This window comes from Cervus elaphus, chromosome 20 (genome assembly GCF_910594005.1).
Source record: "Cervus elaphus chromosome 20, mCerEla1.1, whole genome shotgun sequence".
Lineage (NCBI taxonomy): Eukaryota > Metazoa > Chordata > Mammalia > Artiodactyla > Cervidae > Cervus > Cervus elaphus.
The window spans coordinates 78,858,150-78,873,734 of record NC_057834.1 but is presented as its reverse complement, the minus strand read 5'-3'; the positions used below and the strand labels follow the sequence as shown (position 1 = coordinate 78,873,734).

Genomic DNA, 15,585 nt, shown 5'->3' with positions numbered 1-15,585 from the left:
AAGTCCCTACCATGTGCCCCTCTATCATGTCTCTCATATGGCAGTTTGCTCCTTCCAGACTAGTGGGAGAACATCTTTATCAGCTTTGAATCTTTCTGACTTCTTCCGTCTCTGACCTTTAGGCCTGCTTTTGAAAGGGCTCACCTTATTAAGTCAGGCCCACCCTCACTCAAGGAGATGGGATTATACAGGTTGTGTATACCAGGGGCTGGGAATCTTGGGGACCATCTTTCAATTCTGACTAGCACAGCATACTGTGAGGATGTCCCCTGGAAAAGTCTGTAACTCAGTCCAACGTTATCATATGTATTCAAAGAAGATAAATCCATGGACAGAGTTTTTGTTGCGTAGGCCATCCCTATGGCTTATAGGAGAGCAAGGTATTTGAGGTACCAATGTGGGAAGGCCTATTAATACTTCCAGAATGATTGATAACAGTGTTAAGTAGATACCTACTTTTGTTGTTGTTGTTAATGACACTTAATTTGTGCATTTTTGGTGTTTGTTTCTTTAAATGGCACAGCCTTTAGAAAGGATCATCTGATTAGAAGAATCACAACAAATCTGTTGCTCTAGTTAGAAAGAATGCATTCTCCAGTCATGGGGGTACCAGCCAGTGTCATTCTGTCACCCCCACATCCTTCAGGAAAAGGGATCCTTCTCCCTCAACAGTTTGGCAACATTGAAACAAAGTAATTATAATGCAACAGTGTCATAGGATCCATGACACCTGCTTTAAAAATAAATCTGGCTTTGTCTTTCCCTTTATTTTCAATAAATGCTCTAGTATTATTGCCACCGCATTAATCTAGCAGCAGGAAACCATTATCCTATGACAACAGACTCTCCCATTAACATTATCTTTTAATTTTAAGATTGTTTAGATGACTGCTAGAAGCTACTAAATTAAGATAAAATGAAGAAAGAATTATTTTCTTTAAGCCAAGTATTCAGTCAAGTTACCCACCCCCAATCTTGTCTGTGCTGGCAAAAGAGACACCATTATTTTTGTATCAGATTACTAAATACAATTTGGATATAAGTTGAAATTTCTAGAAATCTAGACATGCTTTCAATGTCACCTAGGAAATAACCATTAAGTTTTAAATTATTATTTATATTGTTTGCTCTATTACATGGTATATTGTAGAAGTTGAAAATACTGGTCATTTTTATAGGAAGCAATTGTAGTAAATAAAGCAATAATGCAATCGCAATGACGGAAACTCAGGAAAGAAATAAAGGAAACATTTGTCTAGTAGAGTTTACTTTGAGACTCTGAGAAATAACTGAATTTGGAGAATGCAGCAAAAATAAAACAGGAGGAAAATAAACCTAAATTAAAAGAAAGTTGTGGGACTTCCCTGGTGGTCCGGTGGTTAAGAGTCCACCTTGCAATGCAGGGGACGCAGGTTTGATCTCTGGTTCTGGAACTAAGATCCCACATGCCCCAGTGCAGCCAAGTAAATAAATATTAAAAAAAAAAAGAAAGTTGTGACTGTTAGTGATTATTAGTGTTCTGACAAATAAACTTTATGGTGACAGTCATATCATATTAAATGGCATCTGTAAATTTTATATAAAATATATTACAAATTTTTTTTAATAAGTTGCCTACTGTTAATTTAAAAAAATTATCTTTTATTCTATGAGCTGTATTGTAACACTTGAAGATATTCTTTAAAATCTTTCAGTATATATTCTGTTCCATTCTCATCTGTTCCAACAGTCTCAAGGTTTTCTTCCCAAAAGGCAAAGGCTGATACAACTACTAATGAGGGATATTTCTAAATAATTATTACCATAGTGAAATTATGTATTCAACAGTCTAGATCTGTGCTTCCCTACTCCCATGGGTAAACCACACAAAAGAAAATTAATAGAAACTGAGTTACTGTTTTAGTAGAAATTGTACTAAAAAAAAATACTTAAGTTGTGAATTCCTCATATTGTTAATGTAGTTCAAGTAGACCATCAATATATGTCCTATTTACTGATAGGTGCAAAATAGGTAGTGGGAGATCAATCAAAACCCCCTTCCATAAATTACCATGACTTCTAGAAATTATCAAAACTTCACTGGCGTGTCATACGTAGTCTTCCTAGCAATGAGTTATAGTCAATAATTCATTCCCTGACTGAGCTGATAACAGGCAGATATTCTAATAATGTGCCAGGATTTACTACTGGACACAAACAGTAAGTAGAAATTTCAGTGCAGTGCTAAATGTTATCTCAGTGGAGAAAAGCAATAAAAACAGGACAGAGAGCGACATCTGGGTACAATGCTTGGATGTTTTAACCCTCTAATTAGAACAAACATGTACAAAGGTAGTGTTGTTCAAGTTTTCATTCTTTCTTTGAGGCCAATTGTTTCCAGAGTATTGTTCTGTAATGACTTCTCCTGGCCTTACTTTCAGAGAGCACCACAGATGGCTCTGAAAAATTGCTGGAAAGAAAGACTATTTTATTCTTGAGTTGTTTTCTCAAATTTTAAAATGGCTTGAATATTTTCCTTTTCAAAGAAACTCCCCATCCCCACAAAAGATCATCTTAGACTAAAAGTCTTAAATATATTTTCAGTGATTTCTTATCATACAGAGAAATCGACAAATTTGCTTTCTCTGTCAGAATGTTTTGAAGCTAGAAGTGGTGATTCATCAAAAACAATTTTATTATGAAATTTGATTTATGTTGAGAAATATAAATGATGACGTTATAATGTGTACCTCTGCGTGGAGGGAACACATTTTAGTCAATTGAGTTATCCAATTTTATTATTTAAAAAAAATCCATACCTGGTTGTTTTTATTCTAAAAAATTTATGGCACTGTATAGAGTAGAAATATGTGTTTTTCAAGTCTATGGACAGGTATGGATTGAATTCCCCTAATTCCACCAGGGTCATTCGTTATAATTAGATGAATAAATATCATATTTTCATCAATTTTTTTACTGAGCAAATAGAGACCAGTATAACACTTTAAAATATTACATTTTATTATAAATCCACATAGAAAGCTTAACTATTTCAATACTATAATTAAAAGTGACAGTAACTAAGGAAGTTGTGGATTGGTGTATGTGAAATTTCTGAACTACTAGCCTTTCTTTTACCAAGAACAGTTAATGGGAACATAGGGGGAATGAATTATGTTTTAATGCTTTAGTTTCTCTATCAATAAATGCTTATTCCCATCATCTTGGAGAGGAACAGTAATTAATGTTAAATAGAATTACTATTTTCTACTGGATTTATAATTTTAATATATATTGTTAGTAATAATTATCTCACATATATATACATATCGCCTAGCCATCTACATACCCTCTTTTGTAACTATTACAAAATTAAATTTATCTGCAGTAAGATTTAACTCAACTTTAATAAGCATTGCCTGTGGGTGCAGTAGACCATTTTGAAGACCCTAATGAACATATAACATACTCATGTACACAGTCTGATAATTAATTTGCAGTGATATATGCAGAATATCACTGGTAGTTGAATATTATTGACAGAATTCAGTCCTGAAAGCTAGCAGGAGTAGGCCAAATAATCTTTCTTGTAATATCACCACTATGAAATATACTTCAAGATTTGCTGATGATGGTTCTAAGGCAGAACTGAGAGATTTTTAAGTCCTGTTCCTACCCTGATAAGCATGTATGAAGAAAATGAGTCATTTCTTGCCACTATAATAAAAGTGGCCTTGTTATGTCAGGCAAAAGAATGTGTCATAGTCGTAGCTTCTTTTTTCCCATCACCTTTCCCATCTTTCCCATGGTTTCAAGGAGTTTTAAATGTTCTAATTCAATAGAATAATTAAAAGCAAAATCTATGTCATAAATTACATTTCTAGTCACAACAGTATTAATGTTGTTTCCTTTTTCTCAGTGATCTTCCAATTGTTTTATTTCAATAAAATTAAACTTTTTCACTATGCTTTTATGTTACCCTATAAAAGAGAGGTTATGACAACTTCCTAAATACTGATTAACATAAATTTGGTGGCCCATTTACCAAATATAGACATATGAATTGCTTAAAAAAGAAAAAGACTTTAAAACAGCAACAACTTTATCACATGAAACATTTAGTGAGATATTTTTAAGTGATTTTGAGAAATACTAACAAAAAACAGTAAGTTTACAGTATTATCAATATTTAAAACCAAGGTATAATTCTTTGAAGTATATTCTTTTAGATGAATTCATCATGAATCCCTATTCTCTTAAAAAAAGTTATTTTATTGACACTTAGTTGATTCACAATGTTGTGTTAACTTCTATAGTATAGCAAAGTGATTCAATTATACATATACATACATTCTTTTAATAGTCATTTCCATAATGGTTTATCACACACTATTGAATATAGTTCCCCATGCTATACAATAGGAGCTTCTTGTTTGTCCATTCCATACATAATAGTTTCAGTTCAGTTCAGTTGCTCAGTCGTGTCTGACTCTTTGCAACCCCATGGACTGCTGCACACCAGGCCTCCCTGTCCATCACCAACTCCTGGAGCTTACTCAAACTCATGCCCACCCAGTCGGTGATGCCATCTAACCATCTCATCCTCTGTCATCCCCTTCTCCTGCCTTCATTCTTTCCCAGCATCAGGGTCTTTTCCAATGAGTCAGTTCTTTGCATCAGGTGGCCTATGTATTGGAACTTCAGCTTCAGCATCAGTCCTTCCAATGAATATTCAGGACTGATTCCCTTTAGAATTGACAGGATGGATCTCCTTGCAGTCCAAAGGACTCTCAAGAGTCTTCCCCAACACCACAGTTCAAAAGCATCAATTCTTCGGTGCTCAGCTTTCTTTATAGTCCAACTCTCACATCCATACGTGACCACTGGAAAAATCATAGCTTTGACTAGGTGGACCTTTGTTGGCAAAGTAATGTCTCTGCTTTTTAATATTCTGTCTAGGTTAGTTGAAGGCAGGAGGAGAAGAAAACGAAGAGGATGAGATATTTGGATGGCATCACCGACTTGATGGACATGAGTTTGAGTAAGCTCCGGGAGTCGGTGATGGACAGGGAAGCCTGGCGTGCTGCAGTCCGTGGGTTCACAAAGAGTTGGACACGACTGAGCGACTGAACTGAACTGAGGTTGGGCATAGTGTTTCTTCCAAGGGGCAAGCCTCTTTAATGTCATGGCTGCAGTCCAGTGATTTTGGAGCCCCCAAAATAAAGTCTCTTACTATTTCCATTGTTTCCCCATCTATTTGCCATGAAGTGATGGGACCTGATGCCATGATCTTAGTTTTCTGAATGTTGAGTTTTAAGCCAACTTTTTCACTCTCCTCTTTCACTTGCATCAAGAGGCTCTTTAGTTCTTCTTTGCTTTCTGCCATAAGGGTGGTGTCATCTGTGTATCTGAGGTATTGATATTTCTCTCAGCAACCTTGATTCCAGCTTGTGCTTCATCCAGCCTGGCATTTCGCATGATGTACACTGCATAGAAGTTAAATAAGCAGGGTGACAATATACAGCCTTGATGTACTCCTTTCCTGATTTGGAACCAGTCTGTTGTTCCATGTCCAGTTCTAACTGTTGCTTCTTGACCTGCATACAGATTTTTCATGAAGCAGGTCAGGTAGTCTGGTAGTCCCATCTCTAGAAGAACTTTCCACAGTTTGTTGTGATCCACACAGTCAAAGGCTTTGGCATAGTCAATAAAGCAGAAATAGATGTTTTTCTGGTACTCTTTTGCTTTTTCGATGACCCAACAGATGTTGGCAATCTGATCTCTGGTTCTTCTGCCTTTTCTAAAATCTAGCTTGAACATCTGGAAGTTCATGGTTCATGTACTGTTGAAGCCTGACTTGGAGAATTTTGAGCATTACTTTGCTAGCATGTGAGACGAGTGCAATTGTGTAGTAGTTTCAGCATTCTTTGGCATTGCCTTTCTTTGGGATTGGAATGAAAACTGACCTTTTCCAGTCCTGTGGCCACTATTGAGTTTTCCAAATTTGCTGACATATTGAGTGCAGCACTTTCATAGCATCCTCTTTTAGGATTTGAAATAGCTCAACTGGAATAGTCTGCATCTGCTAATTTCAAACTCCCCACTCTCTCTCTCGGCAACCACAGCCCTGTTCTCTATGTCTCTGAGCCTGTTTCTGTTTCACAGATGAATTCATTTGTGTCACAATGTAATTGAATCCCTATTCTGAAATGATGCAGTCTCTGTCTCTACTGCTGTGCAATACCTTCCCACTCCCTAGCCAACACCACCACCACGAAAACTGGCAGCCACCTACATGCCATTGCTCTTCTTTCTTCCTCATGACATCTGTCGGTAACTATCATTGCCTCTTTTTCTCTCCACACCTTTTATATTTTGAAATCGTCCCAGACTCAAGCTTTTCAGATTCACTTTGGCTGAATCTTTTGATTTCAAGGGATCTCTATGATGAGAGCAATAAAGGTAGGCAGATTAACAAAAGGGCGGGGCTTTCTAAAAAGACTGCCTTCAAAAACAATTTTACATTGCCTTTAAAAGGTTTAAATGTTTGTTTATTCTTGAGCAAGAGCTGGGGCACTTTGATGTGGAAGTTACCATATCAGCATCAGATAATCTGGCCTTTCTGGGGGCACAGGTGGTGACGTGGGTCTGTGTGGAACCTCTGGCTATCTACAGGATATTCTCAGAGAACTGTCACCTGGAGAACAGAAAAATGATTATGATTGGAAGACTTAGTGGACAAGAAGGGACGGTATGGACAAAGCATTTTGGGGTGAGTGGGGAGAATGTGGGCTTGATCTAAGATCAATACATTTAATTAGAATGTAAGAAAAGAAATAATTTGAGTTTCTCTTTCTTTTCCAAAGCACTGTATTCTTATTTGTCATTCAAGGTGAGTAGTTAAATGATGAGTCTATGACATCAACAGAGGTTTCTTGAACTGCTGGGTGAACTATAACATTATTATTTTGAATTCAGGCAACTTTACTATATACTAGGATTATTTTGAGAAGTGTTCTATATCAGTTTGAAGAACATTTGAATGCAGAACTGCCTTACCTGTAATGAATTTGTATTTACACAGTTTTTGTAAATTTAGCATCAGCAAAAATAAAAGATTAACATTGCTACCCCATTCTATTAATAGCAGGCTGTTGCAGACCACAAATGGTTACTACTGGTGCTACTGGGATGAGAAAGGCCTGCTAAATGCAAGGAATGCAGAAATAAAGACTACCCAGAGGTGGCGCTGTGGTTAAAGTACACCTGGATTTTGATTACAGGGAACATATTTACTTCCTACCCCTCTAAATAGAGACTGTTAGCCATCATCGCTTTTGTATTTCTATAACCACAATATCAGGAAATAAAGGTCTCTGGTAACATGCTCTCACCAACTCCAATCTGCAGGGACATGTGTAAAGTCTTCACTCCACTCACAATCAGAGCGAAAAGACCACCTCCTAGGCCCCTCCAAGCCTAGAGACCTGTATTCAAAGTTTTATCCATCCTTCTCTCTTCCTTTCCTTCCATAGAAACTATGATCCTTTGGACAATTACTTCGTGATATCTAATGTTTGATTAGTTTTCTAACATTTCATGTTGAAATAAAAGATTTCATTTTAGTGTACATACTTTGGGAAATAAAGCACCACAATTCCTTCCAGACCTATGTATTAAATGTTCTATAGAAAATAATGTTTTTTTAAAAAGAGGAAAGATAAAGATGATTTGGCTTGATTCCTTCATTTGTGGATGAGAAAATGAAGGGCCAGAGCAGGAAATTTACTTTACTTGCACAGGACAAATCATAACTTAATTGCAGCCCACTAAGATCTTGTGTCCTCTCATTTTGATTATTATAAATTATTAACAAATTGAAGCTGAACTAGGGGATTAAAATGTGTGTATTATTGTTTATTGGGTTCCTTTCATCGTTTGGTTTAATTGAGTTTTCTTTACCAACCTTCAAGGAACATTACATCTTTTTAAGTTGGCCTTCTTTAATCACACCCATCTGCAGCTGTTTTCTATCCAGAACATTTTAATTATTATTATAGTTTTAAAGATTAAAAAAATATTTTTCATACACGCACAAAGTGATTTGATCATAAAAATGAAATTTTAAGTTCCAATCAATAAAAGTAAGCCATTCCATTTCAAGGTGCTAGACATATAAAGAGAGGCACGTTCTAACTGGTATTTAAAAATGTCCTCTGCTTGATGTTGTAGGCAACGACTATAGTTTCTTTGGCAGACTGTTTTGATGGTTTGAAAGACAGAAATCCCCCCAAACAGACGCTAAAACCATAGATGTTGAACATCTGCATTGTCTGTAGCTAGATTCTTCTGCAGGTCCCTTTTCCCAATCTAGCAGTGCTGTGTGTAATACAATATGAAAACTTGTCCCACAAGACTGGTTTTACTTAATGATACTTAGCAGAAGGGCTTTGCACTTTCATGATAATTTCCACCAGAAAAATCTCTCTGGAACTTACTAATAATAATCAGACCTAATATTAGCCTCAGATCGGAGATTTATTAAACCTATTTGGCAGAGCAGATAAAAGTTGAAGGACTAGGTATTGAAGCATCTAGGCTGAACTGCGGTACTAGATAATGAGACACTCAGACTACCACCCTCAAAGCGTTCCTCAAAACTTGATTTATACTAGAAATAGCTTTTCTTACTCTCCAGAGGCTGTGGGATTTCTAATACTGCGATTAACTTCCATCACTCTGAGGGCTACGAGAAATTTGGCTTCTCATCCTCTACAGTGGGGTGGATACAAGGGGCAAGGGTTTTTTCCCTAAAGTTTTCCTCAACTTTGAAAGTAGACTGTGATCTTTTTTTTTTTACCAACGTTGATAAATACCTATGAAACGCCTACTGGGCCCTTAGTTTATACATGGATTGATGGGAAGAAGAGGAGGTATGCAGGCAGTGTTTTGGAATTACTGAGTTCTTGACTGTTTCTACCTTGTGAATTCAACTTCCACTAAGGTTCACAAATCTCTAACATGGTGAATTTAAAAAACAAAAACAACGCCTCAAAAAACACAGCACAGATCTCCACAGCTCGGAGGTCTCGGGAAAGCCTTTCTACCCCAACAGAGACCCATTTCCAAGGCAGATGTGAAGTAAGTTTCCTAAAGGGCTCGTCTCGGCGCGAGGGGCGGGCTGTCCCCGAGGGACTATTGGGGCGGGTCCCGGGAATACCTCGCGCGCACGGAGGGCAAGTGGGTCCCCGGTGCCTCGACTCGCCCTCCCGGGCCGCGGGGGGCCGCCCCGGCGGGGTTCGCGGCGCCCGGGTGACTTCTCCCCACTTGATTCCGGCCCTTCCCCGCTCCAGCCTCGGCCCGCTCCTGCGCCTGGCTCGCTCCCCCGCCCCCGGAGTCTCGTTTCAGTCATCCCTTTGTCCTTGCCCGGATTGGCAGGTTTTATTATTCCGCCTGAACAATCCGGCCGCCCAGTGGCTGAGGGTCGCTGACGTCGGCGGCAGAGCCGGGGAGTAGTTGGGATTTTGCTCTGTCAGTAACACATGTGTAAGAGCCGCGGAGGGAGCGAGCGAGCCGGCTAGAGGCCAGCGCCGCCGCCGCCGCCGCCTCCGAGCCGGGCAGCAGCAGCCCCGGCAGCGGCGCAGGCTCCGGCGCGCCGGGCCCCTCCGGCCACAGCTCCCCGCCTCCCGGGCGCACTCGTCCCCCGGCCGCCGCCGCCAGCGCTCCCGGGGCTGTTGTGTCTGTGGCCGCTCCCCGGCTGGAGGTGCAGGAAGCTCGGCCGAGCCGCTGCCGCCGCCGGCAGCCTCGAGCGAGCGGGCGGGCGCGCGGGAGGGAGGCAGGCGGAGGAGGAGGAGGAGGAGCGCGGGCGGGGCGGGGGCCGCCGGGCGGGGGAATATACAAAGTGAAGCCACATTGCCAAACTTGCAGCAGCGATTGCAGCAGTTGCTGCCGCTGCGCCGCGCTGCGCGGGCCGAGGGCTCCTGCAGCTGCTCGCGCGGAGCTGGAGGCGGAGGAGAACGGCGAGGACCGAGACTGACACTTCTGCTCCCCGCCGCCCGCCACTTACGCGGGGCCCCCCAACCCAGCCTCAGAGCTGCGCGTTAAAAAAAAAAAAAAAAAAGCAGCCCTTAGCCCCCTCCTCCCCTTTCCTGCTTCTGCGAGAACATCCCCCCTCCCTCCTGCTCCGCCAGCCGAGGCGCCCCTTCCTTGGAAGCCGAGCGGCTTCGCTCGCATTTCGCCGCCGTCGCCTCTCGCAATATTGCAATATAGGGGAAAAGCAGGTAAGGGGACGGCTGGGGAGCCGCGGGCAGGGAGGGGACGGGCGGGAGAAAGAGGAGAGGGCCGATTTGGGCCGGGGCTGTTTTCTTTGGCTTCCTTCCCTTGACCGTCCCAAATTGCAAGTAAACAATACGTCGGCTTAGATAATGCGCGAGTCTGAAACTACCGAGGTCGGCCTGCGAGCTAGCACGGAGGACAGCCCCGGGCCGCCAGCTTTGTAGCGGTTCCTGCTTACAAAAGGGTTCTTCTTGGAGATGGGGCTGTTGGAGACCTTGGGGGGGGGGTATATTTTCAGTTAGGAAGGGAAAGCCTGGAGGTGCTATAAGGGTTTAAGTCTGAGAAGTAGTGCGGGGAAAATAGTCACGACCCTCCACTCCACTCCCCCCCCCCAACACTATTTTTGAAACAGTGGCAGAAAGGATCTAAGTGAGCAAGATTGGGTATTGCTGGTTCTTTTAAAAAATTCCTCTTGGCTTATAAGTCTTTTGTTCCAATCCAGAAGAAATCCGGTGAATCACCTAATTAAAATCAAGACATGAATTAAGCATCCATTTTTGTACTACAAATTGCCAGCGCTACGTCTGTCCCTCCCTTGGTCTCCATTAAAAAACACCAGAGACGTTGTTAAAGGGGGGCAGATTTTGCCTCTAGCTGCCAGTTCTGCTTTCTATTTCACTGACTATCCCAGGACCTAAATTGCTTGGCTATGTAATTACTAGAGTATAAGCCTATTTAACTTAAAAGCTTTCTTTCTTTTTTTTCCCTAACTCTAAATGAAACTTGATGAGGGCCCGTCCTTAGTTATCAGGGGAGTCAGTTTCTGGTCAGTCCTCTTGATTCATCTCTTTTAGATTTAATCAGCATTAAGGTATTGCTTGTCCTTAAGAGCTTTAGCTAATGGGGTTACTGGATGCTTTTCTCAGTGTAGTGTTTCCTTTAAAAAAAAATACATATATATTTACCTCTCACCAAAGATGGGGGCGGGGAAGAGCTTGGAATCTCCTCCCTCCCTCTCTTTTAAAAAGGAATTTGGAGCGATTAAAACGGGGGGGGGGGGGTTGTTTAAAGACCTAGGGCAGGAAATGCAGATTCATTTGGGTTAGGGCAAATTGTAACAAAAAGCAATTCCTCGAGTAAATGCATCAGATAAATCAATTTACATAAAGGTATGATGCATTCGGATAAATGCAATGCTAATGGGTTTTAGAGTGGTCCTGTTTCCAAAGTCTCAGGGTTTTGTTACAGCTTAATTGGTGCAGTTCTTATTCTGGTTTATTGTGCGGTCACTGGACACACGTTCCGGGACTCTTTCGGAGGAAATGTGTTTAAAATCGGCCTATTTAAGGAACCCGAGTCCTTGTTTCGTTCCCTTCCCCATATATATATATATATATATATATATATATATATATTTTTTTTTTCCTCCTGCAGTAGCCAAGTTGGGCTGGGGACAGGCAAAGTTCGCCGTCTCCCTTCTGAGGTATCAGCTGAATGTCTTGAGCAGATAGCCGGGAGCCTCGAGGGGAGCCCACACTCTCGGCTTACAGAGGACAAAGACAAAACAAGCTGCTTAATTGGCAGTAAATAACTTGATCTTTTTATAGAATAAGTGACTGGAGGAACACGAGGACTTTATTGGACTCAGGATTGGAGGCAACAAATTAATCGGTTTAGGCTAAGCTTTATAAATTGATTCCTATATTATACCCCAGTTGCTTCTCTCGTGACATTCATTAGAAAGAGTGGGGAATTTTTAAAAGCAGTTTTTGGTGACAGCAGGACTGGCTCGGAGATAACTTGTGCATCCTTTAACAGTTCCTTCTCGCACATTATCTGTAACGTACCCCCGGCTCCCCCCGCCCCTTTGGAGGAACAAAGCTTTAGCATTTAAATTGCTGATCAAGGGCAGATTAGTGAGACCAAAGTGGAGAGTGTTTGTATAGGAAGTTAACAGGCATCCTAAAGTTCAATGATCTATTATTCTTGCCTGTGTCCTGAAAACCCAGAGAAAACACTGATTGATCTTCAAAATGAAATGAGATTTGGAACAATAATGGGAGATGGCGGTCACCACAATGGCATGTGAAAGGTGCTGTTTAAAATACGAAAAACCAGTTTCGCAACTTTACACACCGCCCCCCCCTCCCCCCCCCCGCCCCAACACACACACCGTCTCCCCGCCTTCCCTCCCACCATCTCGGGCTCCATCTCCCCTCTGCTGGTGCCTCCCTCCTTCCCTTTCAGAAAGCCGAACTATTTCCAACTTGTGAACTGCAGCTGCACTTCCCGGGGCAGAGCTCGGGAGGGAACGTGGCTCCGGCGGGGGCCGCCGCCTCCCCACTCCTCTCGGCCAGCGCTCGGGGCTCGGCGGGGCCCGGGGAGGGGCCGGGCGCGGCGGTGGGTGGGTTTGACCCTCATTTGCTGGAGGCGGGCGGCGGAGGAGGGGAGGAGGGGGCGGTGGGCGGAGGCGGGGGCCGGGAGGAGGCGCCGCGAGGGGTGGAGCGCGCCGCGGAGCCTGGCTCGGAGTTTTGACAGTACCCAAGCTGAAATTGTCAGCGGCGGCGAGCGCTGGAAAGTTGAGAGGAGCTCGTGGCCCCAGAACAAAGCTTGAGAAAAGTAAACAGGCGGCTGCTGCCGGCAAGCCTCCCTCCTTCCCTCTCCCCGTCATCCTCCTTCCCGCCCTTGCTCTGCTGCTTCCCTCCAGCAGCTCTGGGGGGGAACGGGTTCGCTCTCTAGCGCGGAGATTACTAACTTCTGCATCGCCCCTGTTTTGTCTCTCTCTCCCTGTCCGCTTCCCGCCCTCTGCAGACCATGGTGAATCCGGGCAGCAGCTCCCAGCCGCCCCCGGTGACGGCCGGCTCCCTCTCCTGGAAGCGGTGCGCAGGCTGCGGGGGCAAGATTGCGGACCGCTTTCTGCTCTATGCCATGGACAGCTACTGGCATAGCCGGTGCCTCAAGTGCTCCTGCTGCCAGGCGCAGCTGGGCGACATCGGCACGTCCTGTTACACCAAGAGCGGCATGATTCTTTGCAGAAATGACTACATTAGGTAAGACTTGGCTGCCTTTTCCCCAACATTGGCGAGCAGAGCAGTAGCAAGGCTAAAGATTACCAAAGACTTTAAGGAAAGGAACAGGGCACCTCTGAGAATACACCCCAAAAAGCTGGCTGGCTGAAATTTAAGGGGTTAAAGAAGCATGTGTTAGTCTTCCAATTTTTAATGGCAGATTAATGGCGAAGGCCACACTAACTGAAAACTGCACATCTGGTGGAACTGGGTCGCTAGGTGTGCCGAGGTTGCACTCTAAAGACAAGGGTTTCAAGTGGTCAGCCCCAGTTGGACCCTCCACTAAAAATAAACATTTCTAGTGGGAGTTAAGCTGCTTTCTTAAAGCAAGGTAGGGGCCCACATAGGAACTCGGAGACAAAAGATTGACTTAAAATTTTAAGTGTGGTTAGTGAGCAATGATTTGCGGATGGTGATGGCTGATTATGATACTTACATAAGCACCTTAAACTTTGAGTAGAAAACTGACTCATTCTTTGTGCCCCTTGTGAAAACTGCTGGTTACCTATCAGTTTAAAGACTTGTCATTTTTCTTGTAGCAAAGAAACCCAAACAAGAAAAAAAAAAAAACCAAACTTAATGGTAATGTTTCTCTTTTTATACTGTTACTTGGAGGCTCGAAACACTCAGTATTAGTGTGTGGTTTGTGATGTAAAATTTTGCAGTGCTTTCAATTGAGGAATGTTCAGATTTTGGGTTTTTTGTTATTTGTATCGCTGCTCTTGATCCCCAAAAGAGATTTAGGAAAAGAGGCTATAGAATTATACTAATCTTGCATTTTAAAGCAGTGTATACGAACATTCATATGCCCATGTAAGCAGCATTTTCCAACAAGTTTCAGTGCAATTAATGGAAAGAATTCAGGAGGTCAGGTGCCTATAGGATCTTTTCAGGTGAACTCAAGCTACTTAAACTCATTAATTTGAAAGGAGGCATTTGAAGGATTACACATTTAATTTGAGTAAATGGTTTGATAGACTGATGCACATGAATGCTTCTAGGAGGTGTTCTGTTTCAACATCCAGTAATTAAAAAAAAAAAAAAACCCACGCCCACACAGTTGATATTAGAATACCGCTCACTTTTAAAAACTGCGTTCTATTTAAATTTCTGCTCTAAAACCATTTTCTTTATAGAGATTAGAACATTTTTGCTCTTTCTTCAATGTGGGTTAATCAATAGATGAGGTTATTTTTTTGAAGTTTAGCTCTATTGTGATTCCCTCACTCTGGGTCTAAAACTGCAAAAGACCCCAGTGCAATTCGGAGCTGAGTAGTATGGCTATGTTTATCACAGCGATATCATTAGTGTAAAATGATGGAATAAGGTGACATTTGGTTTTCCAGTAATGCAGTACTGGCCTCCTCAATCAGCCAAGTTAAAAAAAAATTATATATAGATACAGGAAGGGAGAGGGCTTTTATTTTTAAATTAAGAAGGCAGCATTAATTTCACAAAGTGTTCTTTTAGAAGTAAGTGTTGGAAAACCAGCAGGAGCATGGGTGTAATGCTTTCTTATCCTCCTTCCAAGCAATGCCATGAGCTTTGACAGTATTGTAATTAAATAGAGAGCAAAACTGTGGTAAGGAGGGTGGCTTAAAGGGGAAAAATTGACAGTGCTGTTCAGAAGCAGTGAATGGTACAGATTCATCTCCTCTCCATGTGCCTTCAGAAAACCTTCCGATTACCACTAAATAAAAAGAAGATGGGTCCACTTGCATTCCCTCGGGACAAGTTTAGGCAAGTGGCTTCCTGGGAATCACTTCCATTTCTTCCCTTGTTCTTGGGAACAAATATCGAATGTCCATTTGGTGTTTTTCTCGTGGCTTAATGGAGAAGCAGAGGATGTGTGCCCAACCCCAAGCTTTAATTAATTGGGTCCATAGTCTCCTTTCCTTTCTTTTTTCCTTACTGAAAACTGGAACCATTGCTGGTGAACTAGAGGATACCCTGAGAACCTTAGATTTGTCCTGGAGAGATGTGTTCTAGCTCAGTAACAAATTGATCCTTTCCTCACACTGCTCAGAGCTCAGCAGCAGCATCCTCCCCATGCCCCCCACCCCCCGTTTTTAAGGGATCTCCTAAGATTTTCTTCAGTGTTCCTTCCTTCTGCCCACCAAGATGCCAAAAGGGTGGGAAGGTGGGGAGGCGCGTGTTCCTTTCCTTCTCAGCTGCTCCTTCCCCAGCCTCCCCTCTGTCCACTTGTTGAAGGCGCTTTCAATTCTGCAGTGACGGCCGCTGAGGAGCAGGACTAATCCGCTCT

At 42.4% G+C, this 15,585-nt stretch overlaps 1 protein-coding gene across 3 annotated transcripts in view; it reads left to right on the top strand.

The window, feature by feature from the left end:
- Positions 1 to 10,074: 10,074 nt before the first annotated feature.
- Positions 10,075 to 15,585, top strand: part of LMO4 (LIM domain only 4) — a 16,603-nt gene continuing 11,092 nt past the window's right edge. Inside the window, exons 1-2 of one of the 3 annotated variants that reach the window (XM_043876575.1) lie at positions 10,075 to 10,259; positions 13,066 to 13,304. In XM_043876575.1, the coding sequence (XP_043732510.1) occupies positions 13,069 to 13,304 (236 nt within the window). In that variant the 5' untranslated portion in view covers positions 10,075 to 10,259; positions 13,066 to 13,068. Of the gene's footprint in view, positions 10,260 to 12,600; positions 12,659 to 12,718; positions 12,874 to 13,065; positions 13,305 to 15,585 lie in introns of those variants that run through there. The other 2 variants (XM_043876577.1, XM_043876576.1) reach the window with 2 other exon arrangements.